The sequence below is a fragment of the Marmota flaviventris genome, chromosome 4 (assembly GCF_047511675.1).
Source record: "Marmota flaviventris isolate mMarFla1 chromosome 4, mMarFla1.hap1, whole genome shotgun sequence".
Classification (NCBI taxonomy): domain Eukaryota; kingdom Metazoa; phylum Chordata; class Mammalia; order Rodentia; family Sciuridae; genus Marmota; species Marmota flaviventris.
This window is the reverse complement of record NC_092501.1, coordinates 70,479,348-70,497,801: the sequence shown is the minus strand read 5'-3', so window position 1 is coordinate 70,497,801 and position 18,454 is coordinate 70,479,348. Positions and strand designations below refer to the sequence as shown.

At 36.3% G+C, this 18,454-nt stretch overlaps 1 protein-coding gene across 3 annotated transcripts in view; it reads left to right on the top strand.

Moving 5' to 3' along the window:
• The first annotated feature begins 3,106 nt into the window (after positions 1-3,106).
• The window catches only part of Minpp1 (multiple inositol-polyphosphate phosphatase 1), a 39,119-nt gene continuing 23,771 nt past the window's right edge, over positions 3,107-18,454 (top strand). The window contains exons 1-4 of one of the 3 annotated variants that reach the window (XM_027949232.2): positions 3,115-3,784; positions 6,979-7,176; positions 12,676-12,773; positions 15,690-15,823. In XM_027949232.2, the coding sequence (XP_027805033.1) occupies positions 3,148-3,784; positions 6,979-7,176; positions 12,676-12,773; positions 15,690-15,823 (1,067 nt within the window). In that variant the 5' untranslated portion in view covers positions 3,115-3,147. Of the gene's footprint in view, positions 3,785-6,978; positions 7,177-12,675; positions 12,774-15,689; positions 15,824-18,454 lie in introns of all 3 variants that reach the window. The other 2 variants (XM_027949233.2, XM_027949234.2) reach the window with 2 other exon arrangements.

Here is an 18,454-nt window from a genome sequence, read left to right as displayed (position 1 = left end):
CCCATATCCATCTCTTCATACAATATTGTCTGCAATGTCACTAAGGAAATTGAGGCCATCATGAACTCCCTCCTGCCATACCTACAAATTTCTCCACATGTTCACCCATCCTTTTAGTATTTCTTAAGAACATATGTTCTCCTCTTCTAATGGTCCAAATTCCCTATTTATGCTCTTGGCTCAAATTTCTCCCAGTTTTTCTAGAAACTTAAATTATTAATTTTCTAGTCTGTCTCTTGTGTTGTGGTACATTGTTATGGTGCCCACAACCTTTAATAAGGGAGAGTAATTCACCCATGATCTCTGTAAAGTGCAGCCATATTTCGTACCATGTAAACTCTACCTGCTTGGACTAGAAGGGACCCTCTCTCAAAAGGCAGTGAATTTACAGATTAACCAGAGAGTTAAGACATAGCTTGACAAGAAAAGATAAGCAGGGCCCCTCACTTTTTTTTTTTTGGCGGTGGTACTGGGGATTGAATTGTGGGCACTTTACCACTGAGCTACATCCCCATCATTTTTATTTATTTATTTATTTTTTTTGAGAAAGGATCTTGCTAAATTTCTGAGGCTGGCCTTGAATTTGTAATCCTCCTGCTTCAGCTTCCTGAGTAACTGGGTTTATAGGTGTGTGTCACCACATCTGGTTTAGTGCTTCTCATTTTATTAAAACTTTTCAAAGGCTCACTACTCTAAGATCTAAAGATCTTTTATAAAGTGAAATGAGTGAATTTTTATTACTAGAAAAGATAAATGATCTTTGTGGCCTGTCTTGTCTGTGAAGTCATTTATTAAACATTCAGTGGAAGTAAGTTCATACCACATGTTTAATTGCTGATGAACTAAGCATTTGAGTCCAGGAATAATAAACCAAAACATTATTAATGATAAAAATAGAATCTGTTATAAATTGTTTTTAAATACATCATCTGGTTCTCATGATAATCCCACAATGTATGTTCTGATATTCCTAATTATCAGATTAAAAAAAAAACTAAGGCTCAGAGAATTTAGTTAATCAATATCACTCAGTTAATGACTGGCAGAGTTTGGAGTCTAGATTCAAAGCTTATGGACTCTTTGTCCTCCTTATACTCTTTTTTAAAAAAAAAAAAAAAACATTTTTAGTTGTAGTTGGACACAATACCTTTATTTAATTTTTATGTGGTGCTGAGGATCGAACCCAGCACCCCACACATGCTAGGCAAGTGCTCTACTGCTGAGCTACAACCCTGGCCCCTGTCCTCCTTATACTCTTAATCTGGCTTTTAACTAGTCAAAAACAAAGGCATAGCTTATTTTATTTTATCATCTTAGCATGATATCAAGAAGATTGAAGTTGGTTTATATAAGTATATAAAATATCAAAAACAGGACTGGGGATATAGTTCAGTTGGTAGAGTGCTTGCCTTGCCCTGGGTTTAATCCTCAACACGGAAAAATAAAAGAAAAAGAAAAATAGTAAAAACAGATGAGAAATTAGAAAGGAAATAAAATCAAGCTAGGAGCAAGTTTAATGTATCAGGATGTATGTTACAGGGATTTTGTTTGTTTGTCTTTTTTTATTTCTTAGTTTTGTTTCTCTATACTGCAGGTTTATAGGAACATAAAGCAGGGTCTCTAAACATTGCTTCATTAGGAAGAAGTAAATGATGCCTTTGGGAAGACCTATTAAATCCTAAGGGCTCAAGGGGTTGGGCATGAAAGGTGATCATTATTAACCATCTACATTAAACAAAACATAGTGAAATGTACTTATCACAAATGCTTGTAGAATAAACTTAGAAATATCAGGTACCACTGCCTATATAGAGTAAACATTAGGCAATCTATAAGAAAGAGGTGGATGTTCACTAAATACTAAATTGAGCAAAGTTCTGTGAAAATTTTACTGACCATGAATATTCAGGCATTGACAGTGTACAAAATAGTATATCAAAAAGCACACTCGTTTCCCTAAACATGGTTTCTTACAAAGAATGCCTTAAAAATTTCAGCATTCAAATTGGAATCTATTCTTTATTTTATCCATTTTCTTCCAGGTTAACATTTAGAGAGACACCTTTCTGAAACCAGTAAGTAGATGGTAATTGGCTTACCAAGAACAATATAGTAGTATCTTTGAAGGGAAAACTACAATTATGGAAACATGATACAATTTTTTTTGAGTTTGTATCACCATGTGACTTAATACTCATTCTTTTCCCAACTGACATGTATACTGAGGTTCAGGTGGAGAAACCAAGTTATTGATTAAATTTATGATTTTTGTGTAAAAACTTGAGAGCAATAACCTACTAAAATCAGCAGCTGATTTGAGTATGTAACCACATGGGAAGTGAGTATGGATGTGGAGTGGTGGTAAATATCATGTTTGCTTCACACAGCAGATGAGCTCACACTTAATAACGCGGTAAATCTTATGGGCCATGACTCAATGCACCCACATTATCATGATTGCTGTTTCTCTGCTTTGGGGATCAACAAGTGCAGAATTTTTGGGGTGCTGTGTTCGCTCTGCTAGTTCAGGTCAAAATAATAGAAAAGATTCAGGACTGAAATTTCTTAAGAACTAAGCCCCTTTCTAAGCCCTCTGTTCTGTCCGACTTATTTTTGAACTCTAAAGGGAGAAAAACTTTGGTCTCCAAGAAGCAAACTGCAGCAAAGGCCAGATATTTGCATAATCAAGTGTATTTTATACGTCTGCTTTAGAGTTGAAAAACACAGTAGAATGGGGTAAGGATGGTGAGACAGAGTCACCTATTGAAAGATGGCAGCATTGGAGACTAACGCTTGGTTTGGGCTTCATTCGCATCACTGAAAACCAAAGAGCCGGGAAGCCTTTGAAGACAGTCTCGGAGCCTCAGGCTAAGAGGAAACTCGCCCACGCCCCGGGTCAGCCCACGCCGGCTCCACATAAGCCACAGGTGCCCCAGTCTTCCCAGGGCAGCTCCACCTGCGCCACAGGTCGGCATCTCTCCGGGAGCGAACCGCTCAGCACCAGTCGCCACAGCCGGAGTTAACTGCAGCGCAACCAGAGCCGCCCAGGCCGGAAGAGCCCTCCGGGCCCGCCCCCGCCCGCCCGCCGGAGCCGGAAATCGGGGGGTCAGCTGCGGGTGTTTTGCCTTCCGCGGGCCGCTTGGCACGATGCTTTGTGGTCCCTGCCGCCTCCTCAGGGCCTCCGTAGCGCCCACCGCGGCCCTGGCTGCGGCGCTGCTTTCGTCGCTCGCTCGCTGCTCTCTCCAGGAGCCGAAGGACCAGGTGGCTTCGGCGCTCAGCCCCTACTTCGGCACCAAGACTCGCTACGAAGATGTCAACCCCGGACTACTGTCGGACCCCGAGGCGCCGCAGCGGGACCCAGAGCTGCTGGAGGGGAGCTGCACCCCGGTGCAGCTGGTGGCCCTCATCCGCCATGGTACCCGCTACCCCACGGCCAAGCAGATCCGCAAGCTGAGGCAGCTGCACGGGATGCTGCAGGCCCGCGGGCCGGGGGATGATAGGCCGGGCAATGCCAGCGATCGCGGCCTGGGCGCCGCGCTGGCTGACTGGCCGCTGTGGTACGCGGACTGGATGGATGGGCAGTTGGTGGAGAAAGGGCGGCAGGACATGCGACAGCTGGCGCTGCGACTGGCCTCCCTCTTCCCAGCTCTCTTCAGCCGGGAGAACTACAGCCGCCTGCGACTGATCACCAGCTCCAAGCACCGCTGCGTGGACAGCGGCGCCGCCTTCTTGCGGGGGCTGTGGGAGCACTACCATCCTGGGTTGTCACCGCCCGACGTCTCAGGTGACCGCGCGCCGCGGGGCAGATGCTCTGCCGCGTTCCCGAATCTTCCCTGGACTTCCCCACCCCCAGTCTCGCCTCACTTTGCTCTGTATCCTAACTTCTACCCTTCAGGCTGTGCTTTCTCTGGGTACAGGATGTTATGAACTTGATTATCTCTCCTTTCATGTGTACATTTATTTATTTATTTATTAATTCATCAGATATGAATTTTAGCACCTTTTACGTACCGAAAGCTGTAGTAGACTCTGGGATCCAGAGCAGGAAAGGAGATGATCTTTCCCAAAATTTTTGGTCTCCCTTTTCCAAATTGAATTAACCACTTTTGAGTGCCAGCCTGTCTGTCCCTTCTTACCTCCCTGGCAGTTAGTTTTATGGTTGAAAACACTCTTTAAAAATGATATTTAGAACCTTCTTCCTCAGGCATTGCTTGTAATACAAGTTGGGGTTTATACTCATCACCTTTTTCAGGTGTCTGGTCTAGACTTAACACCCGATTTAGGAAGCTGTTAACAAGCCTTATTTATGCCCTGCTTTTTCCTTCTGTATGGTTGTTGTATTTACTGTTATAGAGTTCCCTTATTGTAGTTGCGGTTCATTGTCAAAAGCAATACCTTACCTACCAATTGATTTCATACTTTTTCAAAATTTGAGAGATGAAATAGTAGTATCTTTTTTATTTATCAGGCAAAGAAGTTGAGCCCAAGGTTGTCCTCTAATTTGAGGACTAGTCAGGCCTGGAGTCCAGGTCTTCTGTTTTTCCAGAATGATACTTTTCCCATCAAAATGTTTTTATAGTCAATTATATTGTAGCAAACACCCAATGCCTCATATATACCACACATGTCTCACATTTGTTTTACTTAATCTTCACAACTCTTCTCTGAAGCTGATAGTACCCCCCCACATTGAACCCAAGGGTACTTAACTGCTGAGCCACATCCCCAGCTCTTTTTTTTTTTTTTTTTTTTTTAGTTTGAGACAAGGTCTTGCTAAGCTGTTGAGGCTAACTTTGAATTTAAATCCTTTTGCCTTCCCAGTTGCAGCAGCGATTGCAGGCATGGACACCTGCACCTGGCTCATAACTTGCTTTTTTAAGCATTACACTATACAGCTTCCTTTTGTCCTATAATATCTGATGAGAATAAAAACATAACATTTTTATGACAGAGAGATGAACAATTGTTAATAACTACTTCTAGGTTTTAAGGTATGAATTGAAGTGAGGAACTTCATTTAGCTTTACAGCCCAAATTTAAAAAACAAAACAAAACTGATTTATCATTTCTTCCATAGCAGTTCAGCAGTCTGCAAGGGATTTTTCCACTAATTGTGTATCATGTTATTGCTTTGTGGGTAACTCAGTAAACTAACTTGTTACTTACTGAGTCATGCTTTTAAACTATAACTAGGTTTTTCCTATTAGTTTGGGTGAAAGTTCCCTATAGGTTGCCTAAATTAGCTGAATTTTAATGTAGCACAACATATTCTGGACCTCAGGGCATGAATGATGGCACTCAGATTGCATTGTGAAGATTGTCATTTGCCTCGGGGGAAAAGCCAGGGATCAGAGTAGTTCAGGATAAACCCCCCTCTCACCATTTTTCAGTCTCAGAGATTAAATCCTTTGCCTAGCCACTTCATTATCCTACACAGACAATTGTTTTGCCTGTTGTGTAAATCTGGGCTTTTGAGGGAGACCACTGAATTAGATTTTGTGTTTTTATAGAAATAGAACAATGCATTTGTTTCTGTTTAAAGAGCAGCAGTAATTAGATAATAACAAGGATGAACCATCCAGACCCACAAGAGAAATCATATTTTGAGGGCACAGAAAAGATGACAAAGTTCTCTTATTTTCCTAGTGAAGTTGGTCTTTTTTGGGTTTTGGTAGTGGGGACTGAACTGAGGGACACTCTACTTCCACTGAGCAACATCCATCTCTAGCTCTTTTTATTTTATTTTGAGACAAGGTCTCCCTAAGATGCCAAAGCCAGCGTCGTACTTGTGATCCTCTTCCCTCAGCCTTCTGAGTTACTAGGATGACATATACTGGCTCCTGAAGATACTTTCTTAAGAACTATAATCCAATTAACAATTAAAGTGGGAGAAATGATCTATTTCAGGGACTATGCCTTCACATATATGTATATTTTTGCGTTGCATATCTAAAACAATGGTATAACTGTATTTGAATTTCTTAGATTTTGTGTACAGAAATAATACGTGGTGTTATTTTCATGGTGAATTATTGGAGGAATGATAATTGAGATGTTTTGAATATGGTTGAAAAACTTAAAAGACACCCCAATAGTTGAAGCATGGTTATGAATGCTTTTCCAGTACATGTTTGCCAAGTTGGGGGAACAGCATACTGTTAAACGGAGTTACCTAGGATCTTCAGTTAAAAGATAAACCAAATCAGAAGCACTTAGCACAGTGAAGCCCAGTAGACTTGAAACTTTGTGTGTGCTGTCAGTAGTTTTTGTCTAAAGTAGAATCTTTTGTAAAGTAACACAGGGTTAGGAAAATTAATTAAGAAAATAAAACAATCTATTTAGATTTTGGTTGAGTGGAGAAACAGGTCTAATCTGTTAAATTCTCTCTCACCTTGTACCTAGAGACTGCTGGTTTTTAGTTTGCTTTCTGAAGTTTTCTGTGCCTGACAGAAACAAAACTTTCATAACACAGTTTTGCACTTCTTATGATTTTCTTGCCTAATTATTTTTTTGTCTATGAGAAAACATTCATTTTGGTTACCTTTATTTCATTGTGTAGTATTGCTTCAACACATTTTATTTTGGGTGTTGATTGTATTTTAGTATTTCTAGCATATTCTCTTTAAGAATTGCCATCATTATAAATGGGTAATAAAATTTTATACTTTGTCTTTCTTGACTGATACATTATTTCAGATATGCAGATTAATGTCATTATGTTCCTTTTTCACACTTGAAGCAAAATTTTTAGTAATTTAAAAGTATCATTTATTGCCAGGGAGGCTGAGACAGGAGGATCACAAGTTCAAAGCCGGCCTCAGCAACTTAGCATGGCCCTAAGCAACTTAGTGAGACCCTGTCTTGAAATAAAAAGGGCTGGGGATGTGGCTCAGAGGTTAAATGCCCCTGGGTTCAATCCCTGATACCCATCATTTATGTCAATAATTTACATGTATATAACTTTTTTTTTTCTTTCAGATATGGAGTGTGGACCTCCAAGCATAAATGACAAACTAATGAGGTTCTTTGATCATTGTAAGAAGTTCTTAACTGAAGTGGAAAGGAATGCTACAGCTCTTTATCATGTAGAAGCCTTCAAAACTGGACCAGAAATGCAGAGCATTTTAAAAAAAGTTGCAGCTGTTTTGCAAGTGCCGGTAAACAATTTAAATGCAGGTAATATATCTGCTGCATTCATTTGAACTGTGGCTTAAATAATTTTGAACTGTGAAAATGAAAAAATTAGGAAATTTAGTGTTATTCCTTTTAAAGGCCCAAATTGAATTTACATTCAATTTAAGAAACACCTCATGCTTACTATTTAAATTCATATTCTTCCAATGTTATGTAAATTAAGGTATACAATTCTCTGTATTCTGAATTTTTTTTTTTTTTGTACTAGGGATTGAACCCAAGGGTATTTAATCACTGAACCAAGTCCTCAGCCCCTTTTTAAATTTTATATTTTGAGACAGGGTCTTGCTAAGTTGCTGTGGGCCTTGCTAAGTTGCTGTAACTGGCCTCAAACTTGGCAGTTCTCCAGCTTTAGCTTCCCAAGTAACTGGGAAGTCATGCGCCACCATACCTGGCTTGTATTCTGAAATTTTTTGAAAACCTAAACTCTGAGCATTACTTGTAAAAACAAAAAATTTTGTTTTCTGAATTTGCTTCATAAAGTTATTCAAAGAGACTCATAAATTCTTTAGTTTTTAAAACAGTTCAAAAGTACATGTATGAGAGTTTTTGAAAGTGAAAAGCGAAGTGGTATGTTTTTTGAGGCTTTTATATGTAGAGATGTTGAAAAGATAAGTAATCATGTCTGTCACAAGATATGTAAGGGCTGACTGCAGTTTATCATCCAAACTGGGACACTTTTTGAGAGTAAAAGATAATACTATTATTATTAATTATTCTGGGAAAACAGGGCACATGGTGACCTAAGCAATGGAAAATTAATAAAATTTTTTTCCAGTTTTTTATAAATTTGTAATCTGTAAAGCAGATGTTGACAAAAATAATTTTTTTTATAAAAATAAATTTTTATACATATATGTTCATGGACATACACACACAAAGATTATAAATTTTATTATATTGTGAATCAACTTCCAAGAGATCGGAAGTAGGAAATGTGGAGGGGTGAAACTATTTTTCAGTTAAGTCTGTTTTGGAGACCAGATGCTTTATAAGGATTAAAAAAATGATGATGTCTAAACTATTATTTGAAATTGAGTTTTTTTTCCTTTCCGCAAACCAGCTGTACATTGGGGTCACCTGTGGAGCTTTAAAATTTTCTTATTGGGAAATAATTAAAACATGTAGGTAAGAATAAAGGCTGACATAATGAATACTGTATACTCGAAACTTAGTTTTATGCTTCACTTAGTTGCTCTAAATAGCACCAAGGACCTTGGGTTTCTCTCCTGGATCTCATTCTTTTTCTTTTCTCTCCAGAGACATTGTCATCAATTCATCACTTAATCATCCTCCTGTGCCAGTATATATGTTTCTGTACATAACTGGGATATTGTTTTGTGGATTTTTAAACTTTTAGAATGGTATCAAAGTGCATTTGAGTCTGAAATTTGATTTTATGCAACTTTGTATTTTTTAAATGTAATTTTAATCCTTTCTATTTTTATTTATTTATTTATAGTGCTGAGGATTGACCACAGGGCCTTGAATATGCTAGGCAAATGTTCTACCACTGAGCTATAACTTTAGCCTAGTCCTACATTTTAAACTTATACACAGAATTCCCCATGATATAAGTATACTAGTCTCTAGCCATTATTCTGTAGTAGAAGGTTTTTAAAAACTACTTTTAGGACTAGGGATGTAGCTCAGTGGTAGAGTGCTCGCTTATCATGAGCAAGGCCTTGGGTTTAATTCACAGCACTGTGTGTGTCCCCCACCCCCCAAGTACATTAAAAACTACTTTTAGTCTCTGAATGGGTAAGGATTATTTGTGTTTTCCTGATGGAATAACCAAGAGGAACTTTTTTTTTTTTTTTTGATACTAGGGATTGAACTTGGAGTGTTTATTAACCACTGAGCCACATCTCAGCCCTTTTTATTTTTATTTTGAGACAAGGTCTCACTAAATTGCTTAGGGCCTCACTAATTTGCTGAGGCTGACTTGTAATCTTCTTGCCTCAGGCTTCTGAGTCCTTGGGATGATAGGCATGTAACTACTGTGCCCAGCAAGAGCAACTTATTTTGGAGGCACTATAAGCATAGTAGTTGAAATAGTTGATCCTGGGATTGCACCGTTTGTATTTGAATTTTAATCTAACCGTGAATTATGATTTTTGCCAAGTTCCTTAATATCTCTATGCCACAGTTTCCTTCTGTATAAAATGGATATAGGAATTATATTTGCCCCAAAGGATTATTGCAAGGATTATCTGAGATTAATTTATGTAAGACATTTAGCACAGTGCCTGGCATAGTAACTGCTCCATAAATATTTTTGCCATTCAAATACCTACTTTTTTAACATAAAGAGATAGTCCTACTGTATGTATTATCTGTAATTTATTTTTACTTAATAATACATCTGTCTGTACATATAGTTCTGTCTCATTCCTTTATAAATTATGTTATTTCATAGACTATATGGTTTGATTTCTGGGTCAATGCTGGTTAAAAGTTACTTAACCCATCAAATTTTACTGCTATAAAAGAATCTGGAGCTAATATATAGTCCAAATTCTTTTATATAGGAAACCATTTTTTCTACTGAAAACTTTTCTAGTTTTTAACTATCTAGTGATATTACAAAGAGCATTCTTATGGTTTATAAGGATTATATTTCACACTGGAGAGTTTATAAGAAAAGTAATAACAGGTGACGTTGCTGGGTTAACAAGTATGAATATTTGACACAATATACTTCCAAATTGTTCTCTGAAGGTGTAGAAAAATTTGTATCAATATATAAGAATGCTCTACTATCTCATCTAGCACTTAATACTATTAATCATTTTAACTTAGGCTCTTTGATTAGTGAAAAATAATGTCTAGCTTTAATTTACATTTATTTAATTTTTTCTGAAATCCAAAACCTTTTTATATGTTTATTAGCCAGATGTTTAGTTGCCTCTTCATAATCTTGTTTTCTGCCCCCTTCTCTTCTCCTCCCTCTCTCATCCTCCTTCTTTCCCTCACTTCATTTTGGTACTCAGGATCAAACCCAGGGCTTGGCACATGCTGGATAAACACTTTGCCACTGAGCTTTACCTCCAGCCCTATTGTCTGTTTGCTATTGAGTATTTTTTACATTTTTCTTATTGGTCATAGATATCCTCTCTATATTGGAGATATATTGACCAAACCTTTTAATTCTGTCTAGCAAAGAATTAGTCGTTGGCTTATTGTTGCTAATATTTTCTCTTAATTTGTTGCCTATCTTTTAGGCTCGTTTTTGGTACCTTAAGTTTACATCTTTTGTGAAACCATATCTGTCTCTTTATTATGGCATCTGATCATTATATTTTGCTTAAGAATATTCTTGAAACTCAAGATTAGTTTATTTTCCTATTTTCTTCTATTTATTTGTTTATTTTTTAATACTTAAATTTCTAATGCATCTGAAATATTTTTGAGGCTCCAAAAGATTGACCAAGAAGTTGGAAGTGGTCATAATACATGAATTAGCTATAACTCATCAAGTAAGATCATTTGTTTTAACTTCATTGTTTTGTAGGTGAGCAAGTTGAGATCCAGAGAGCCTAGAATGACTTTGCTCAGAATAATTCATGTTAGAATTAGATATATGATAGCATTAGTTTTCATTTCCCTGTACTTCAAAGACTTTTGGTAAACAAAACAGAACAAAACAAACACACAAACAAAAAAATAAAACAGGTGTTTTTGGTCACTTCTCTCTGGTTAAAGGGTATACAAATGGGCTGACTTTCATAGTTTCAAGTCTAAATGAGCCAGTTCCTTTCATCAAACATGAATAGTAGTTAAGTCACTCTATTATATTAGGTATTGGGATTATAAACCCTTCCCTTTATTTTTTTTAATAACATATATGGTGCTGAGGATCAAACCCAGGGCCTTGCACATGTGAGGCAAGTGCTCTACTGCTGAGCCATAACCCCAGCCCCATAAACCCTTCCCTTTATATGAGCAGAAGTTTTGAATGGCTTTTAGGTATATTCCCACTGAAATTTATTTTTTACAACTATATACTACCTCAGGAATTGTGTAAACTCAGAACTATTGCAGAAAGCATGTAACAATTAAATTTGGTCCCATTTTTCCTTTGGGAAAGAGGAAAGACAATATTTTAAAGAAAAATTGAAATAATAAAGGTAATCCCTATAGTTGACTTCTTTTTTCTCTCTCTAGGATTAGATGCCAGCTACTTCTTGATTAGAGAGCAGCAATGTTTTTATTCCTACTGATAAAGGCTACCTTTTTATAGGCCAAGCACTCATTCCCTTGTCCTTTTTTTTGATACATACATACATATACACACATGTGTGTACACATATGAAAGTGATGTAATCAGTGATTTAGCAATATAAAAATCCCAGATAGCTTATTATGAAATTGCTTGAGCAACTAAATTTGAAAAACTGATGCTGTAATACCAACTTTTCACTCCCTTTTTAGTGTGTAATTTTCCCTTGTTCTTCTGTGGACTCTTTCACCTTTCTCCTGCCCCTTCACTTTGCTCTTTTTTCCCTGTTTTCTGTAGTCCTCTCTCTCCTTTTATACCTTTCTTTCTTTATATGCCTTTTCTTAATAGTTATGAATTATTGAATAGTTCCCACACTCCCCAGTACTGAGAATTGAACCTAGGGGTGTTCTACCTCTGAACTATAGCTCCATCCCTTTTTATTTTTAAAATTTTGAGTTAGGATTTTGCTAATTGCTAAGGCTGCCCTTGAACTTGGCCAACCTCCTGCCTCAGCCTGTGGAGTTGCTGGAATTATAGGCATGTGCCTATAATGCCTGGCACTATTCTGTAGCTTAAAAAATCGTTCATTAAGCTGGATGTGGCGGTGCAAGCCTGTAATCCCAGTGACTGGGGAGGCTGAGGCAGGAGGATTGCAAATTCAAAGCCAGCCTCAGCAAAAGCAAGGTGCTAAGCAACTCAGTGAGACCTTATCTCTAAAGAAAATACAAAATAGGGCTAGAGATATGTTATTAGCCTAGTGCCCCTGAGTTCAATCCCTCGTCCCCAGAACCCCCTAAAAATATTGTTCAATAAATACACTTTGTTATTCCTAATTTTCAAGTTGGGGACTAAAATCTTTATAATTTTATTTTCCCTTTACCAGCCGTCTAATATTAGCAAAATAAAAGTCTGTTTAATGTAGTAGGTCTTTGGGTTAACCTTTTTGTTGGATTTGCCAGGCAAACATGCTCTTAATAAATAGTTTTAAAAACTGAAAAAAGTTACAGAAAGTTTCTTGGTTTTATTGGACTGAAATGTACACATCCTTGTGATTTATTCCTGATAGTTGTAGTCCTTCCCTTGCACAGAGCAAGTATTAATTCTTTGATAACCAGGGGAAAAAAAAAAACTAGGCTCTTCTCCAAACCAAACATATCCAGTTTTTTCAACTTTGCTGCAAATGGCATTCTAGCAATATTCAGCTTTTGAAAAATTGCAGAAACTAATAACTCATAAAATTTTACCTGTTTTCCCCCCAGATTTAATTCAGGTAGCTTTTTTCACCTGTTCATTTGACCTGGCAATTAGAGGTGTCAAATCTCCTTGGTGTGATGTTTTTGACATAGATGATGCAAAGGTGAGTATTACTTTTGCAGTTACTTCATGGTTTAATGGGGCTATTTTTTTTGTTTGTTTGTTACTTAAAGCAGCTTTTCTGAAAATAAGCAAAGTTAGGGAGCATAAATTGTCTTGTGACTATTTTCCTTATAAATAGAAATTAACGTTCAAATAGGTTTCACTTACTTGTAAAAAGTTCATAAAACTTGGGAAAACATTTTTTTTCATGATTTGATTTCTAGGGCTCCTCAGTTTAAAACCTTTTCAACCCTTCATCAAATTTTACTACTGGAAGGGTATATAATCCAAATTATTATTTTTATAGAAAGCCAAACTTCAGAACAAGTGATTTTCCAAAGACCTAACTGTTCTTACATAGAAATTTTCATGGGAAATTGAGTTCTGTGTTCCACCTGGTGGTGGCAGTAATTCACTTACAATTCCTGTCTGCTTACCTCATTTCCCTCTTTTGCTCTTCATTTTCTGACTGATTTTTTAAGGTCAGATTCAGATTAAACATTTTTGACAAGAATTCCACATAAGTGATATATCCTTTCAGTGCATCACATCAGAAGGAATGTCGGTCTGTTACATCTTTGATAATGATATGTTTGATCATTTGATTAAAGTATTGCCTGCCAGATTTTTCCATTGTGGAAGTATCTTTTTCCCTCTGTAAATAAAAGGCTTATTTAAAGAATCATGACTTGAAAACTCAAAATACATGTATATTAAATTACTGGAATTTTTATATGTAAGAATAAATTTAATTTTTTATTTAAAAATATGAAGTTATCTTTTGATTTAGGAATTTCCTATGATTTTTTCTTTTATTAGTAATTTAATATAAAATAATTTATCCCTGCTTAGCACTTGCACTGTGTAATAATAGGTTTACATACTAAAGTATTTACAGATGAAATAAAATGGTGTTTGAAATTTGTTTGAATTCAGTGGTGGAGGCAGGAACATAGCTGAAATAGGATTGGTCAAATATCGATTATTGTTGAAGTTGGATGATGGGTACACTTGGGTACTACTTGTTGTACTACTATTCTATACTTTTATATGTTTGAGATTCTCCATTAATATATTTTAAAATTAAAAATAAATAGGTACTTTTGAAATTCTGAGAATTATACAAATTATCTAGGCCTTGTGAAATGCTGGACCATATGTGCTTTCTTTTAGCCAACATTTCTCGAATTCCTGTTCTATGCCAGGTACTTGCTTGGAACTGAAGATGACTAACATTAAGATAGCATTATCTTCAAAGAATGGCAGAAGGAGTGAAATAAAGCCATTTATAATATAAGTATATATAAGATATAGTGGTGCACAAAAGGAAGTTGATTAAATGGTCGTCAGGCAAATCTTTACAAAAGAAATGACACATGTTTTTCTGGGGGATAGCCTATTTTGCAACTTTGTACATACCTTCTAAGGTAATGAGTGTATCTAGATTGTCTATCATTTCTACGTCAATTTTGGTATCTAATATTTTTCTATCAGATATCCATGGCTGGGCATGGTGGTGCAGGGTAGTCCATGCCTGTAACCACGGGGACCTGGGAGGTCAAGGCAGAAGGGTTGCAAATCAGAGGCCAGTCTGGAAAAGTTAGTAAGACCCTGTTTCCAAATAAAAAAAGGGCTGGGGATGTAGCTCATTGGTAAAATGCTGTAGGTACAATCCTCAATACTAGAAGGAAACAAAGAAAGGAAGCAAGGAAAAGTCCATGTCATTCAGATTTGCAGGATTATTTGCAAAGTTTGGCAAATTTATCTCTTAAAATTTGAAAAACTCATTTTCTGTTTGGACCTTTGACTCTGTAGTTATGTTGTATATTTATATTTTTCTGATTCAGTTTGGGTAACATACTTTGTCAGAAAAATTATCTTCTATTTATATTTTTAGTTTTTATATAAAGTTTTAATAATGTACAAATGAGATTTTAAATCTCTTTTATTAAATATCATTCTGAGCTACATCCCCAGCCCATCATAGTTTGTATTTTAATGCAACCGTCTTGCTAAGTTGCCCAGGTTGGCTTCAAACTTGCTTCCTGAGTAGCTGGGGTTATGAGTGTGTACCATTGGACCTGGCTTATTTTAAATCTTTTTTTTTAACTTTGTTTACTTTGTCCCTTTTGCTAACTTCTAGAATTAATTGTCTCTTTATTATATTTTGGTTTTGGTATATGGCACTGGCCTACCCCTGAGCTTAAACTTATTATGACTTGTACTTAGTTTTTATAGAAGCTTATCATCTTTAAATGCTTAAAATTCTGATCCAGCCATGCATAGTGGCACATACCTGTAGTTCCCAATGACTCCAGAGGCTAAGGCAGGAGACTGCAAGTTCAGTTCGAGGCTAGCCTGAGCAACTTAGCAAGACCCTGTCTCAAAAACTAAAAAGGGCTGGAGGTATACCACAGCAGTAGAATGTTTGCCTAGCATGTGTGAGACACTGAGTTCAATACACATACCCTACATACACCGAAAGTTAATTTCTTAATCTTCTGTTAATGTCTTTCTATGCTATGTAATGAAAACTCTTCCAGGTACTTTTTTTTTTCTCTGTATCTGTCTTTGCTATCATCTTAATGTAATTTTAGAAGAAAGAGGAGCTAACTGCATGTTCTTAATCCACTCTCCTAACCTGCCATGGATGATGGATTATTAGATTTGAAGATTTACTAACTTGTTTGGCCCACAAGCCTTGATTCAAATTTGTGATGCAGCAAAAGTTATTGTGTGTCATATACCTTCAGCGCTAACTCTTTAATGCATGATATTAAAATCTAAATGCTAAGATTCTACTGTATTTTGTACAGAATGATAATATAACTGTTTCTGGGGAAATGTTATTAAATTAGAAAATCTCTAACATTTATGAAAATGTATTAGAAATAATATTTGAAATTTTTATTTTTAGGTATTAGAATATCTAAATGATCTGAAACAATATTGGAAAAGAGGATATGGATATACCATTAATAGTCGATCCAGCTGCACCCTCTTTCAGGATATCTTTCAGCACCTGGACAAAGCAGTTGAAGAGAAGCAAAGGTAAAAGCTATAAAATTTTGAAGTAAATTCTGAGATTGCTATTAAACTTCTGGAAAATATTTTATAATTGATGATTTTTTTTGTCTTTTTAAAATTCTGATTTGTTATATGTGACAGCAGAATGCATTATAATTCATATTACACATATAGAGCACAATTTTTCATATCTCTGGTTGTATACAAAGTATATTCACACCCTTCGTGTCTTCATACATATACTTGGGGTAATGATGTCCATTTCATTTCACCATCTTTCCCGCCCACATACCCTCCTTCTTCTCCCTCCCCTTTGCCTTATCTAGAGTTCATCTAATCCTCCCATGCTCCCCCTCTCAACCCCATTATGAATCAGCCTCATTATATCAGAGAAAACATTTGGCATTCATTTACCTGCAAATGCCATGATTTTTTTCTCTTTTATTGCTGATTAATATTCCATTGTGTATATATACCACATTTTCTTTATCCATTCATCTGCTGAAGGGCATCTACGTTGGTTTCACAGTTTAGCTATTGTGAATTGTCCTTCTATAAACACTGATGTGACTGCAGTATACTGTTTTTAAGTCCTTTGGGTATAGACCGAGGAGAGGGATAGCTGGGTCAAATGGTAGTTCCATTCCCAATTTTCCAAGGAATCTCCATACTGCTTTCCATATTGAGTGCACCAATTTGCAGTCCACCAGCAATGTACAAGTGTGCCTTTTTCCCCAGTTCCTCGTCAACACTTGTTTGTGTTCTTAATAGCCACCATTCTGACTGGAGTGAGATGAAATCTTAGAGTAGTTTTGATTTGCATTTCTCTAATAGTTAGAGATGTTGAACATTTTTTCATATATTTGTTGATTGATTGTTTATCCTCTTCTGAGAACTGTTTGTTCAGTTCTTTGGCCCATTTATTGATTGGGTTATTTGTTTTTTTGGTTTAGCTTTTTGAGCTCTTTATATACCCTAGAGATTAGTGCTCTATCTGATGAGCGAGTAGTAAACATTTTCTCCCATTCTGTAGGCTCTCTATTTGCCCCACAAAAGATTGTTTCTTTTGTTGCGAAGGTTTTCAGTTTGAATCCATCCCATTTATTATTCTTGATTTTAATTCTTTTGCTATAGGAGTCTTAGTAAGAAAGTTGGGGCCTAATCTGACATGTTGGAGTTTGGGCCTACTTTTTCTTCTAATAGATGCAGTGTCTCTGGTTTAATTCCTAGATCCTTGACCCACTTTGAATTGAGTTTTGTGCATGGTGAGAGAGAGGGATTTAATTTCATTCTAGCACCATTTGTTGAAGAGGCTATCTTTTCTTCAATGTATATTTTTGGTGCCTTTGTCTAAGATAACTGAAATTATGTGGGTTAGTCTCTGTGTCCTTTATTCTGTACCATTGGCTACCAGTCTGTTTTGGTGCCAATACCATGCTGTTTTTGTTAATTACTATTGCTCTGTAGTATAGTTTAAGGTCTGGTGTAGTGATGCCACCTGTTATACTCTTCTTGCTAAGGATTGCTTTAGCTTTTCTGGGTCTCTTATTTTTCCAGATGAATCTCATGACTGCTTTTTCTATTTTTATGAGGAATGTCATTGGGATTTTGATTGGAATTCCATTAAATCTGTATAGTGCTTTTTGGTACTATGGTCATTTTGACAATATTAATTCTGCCTATCCAAGAACAAGGGAGATCTTTCCATCTTCTAAGGTTTTCTTTAATTTCTTTCTTTAGCGTTCTGTAGTTTTCATTGTAGAGGTCTTTCACCTGTTTCATTAGGTTGATTTCCAAGTTTTTTTTTTTTTTTTTTTTTTTTTTTGAGTCTATTGTAAATGGGGTAGTCTTCCTCATTTCCCTTTCAGAGGATTTGTCACTGATATACAGAAATGCCTTTGATTTATGGGTATTGATATTGTATCCCGCTAATTTGCTGAATTAATTTACTAGTTCTAGAAGTTTTCTTGTGGAATTTTTGGGGTCTTCTAGGTATAGAATCATATTTGTCAGCAAATAGTGCTAATTTGAGTTCTTCTTTTTCTAATGAATTTCTTTCTTCTGTCTAATTGCTCTGGCCAGTGTTTTAAGAGCTATGTTAAATAGAAGTGGTGAAATAGGGCATCCCTGTCTTGTTCCAGTTTTTAGAGGGAATGCTTTCAATTTTTTTCCCTTTAGAATGATGTTGGCTGGGGCTTAGCATAGATAGCTTTTACAATGTTGAGATATGTTCTTGTTATCCCTAGTTTTTCTAGTGTTTTGAACATGAAGGGGTGCTATATTTTGTTAAATGCTTTTTCTGCATCTATTGAGATGATCATATGATTCTTATCTTTAAGTCTGTTGATGTGATGAATTACATTTATTTATTTCCCTATGTTCAACCAACATTGCATCCCTAGGATGAACCCCACTTGATCATGGTGCATGATCTTTTTGATATGTTTTTGAATTCGATTTGCCAGAATTTTATTGAGAATTTTTGCATCTATGTTCATTAGAGATATTGGTCTGAAGTTTTCTTTCTTTGATTGTGTCTTTGCCTGATTTTTGGAATCAGGGTGATATTGGCCTCATAGAATGAGTTTGGAAGTGCTTCAACTTTTTCTATTTCACAAAATAATTTGAAGAGTATAGTTATTAGTTCTTCTTTAT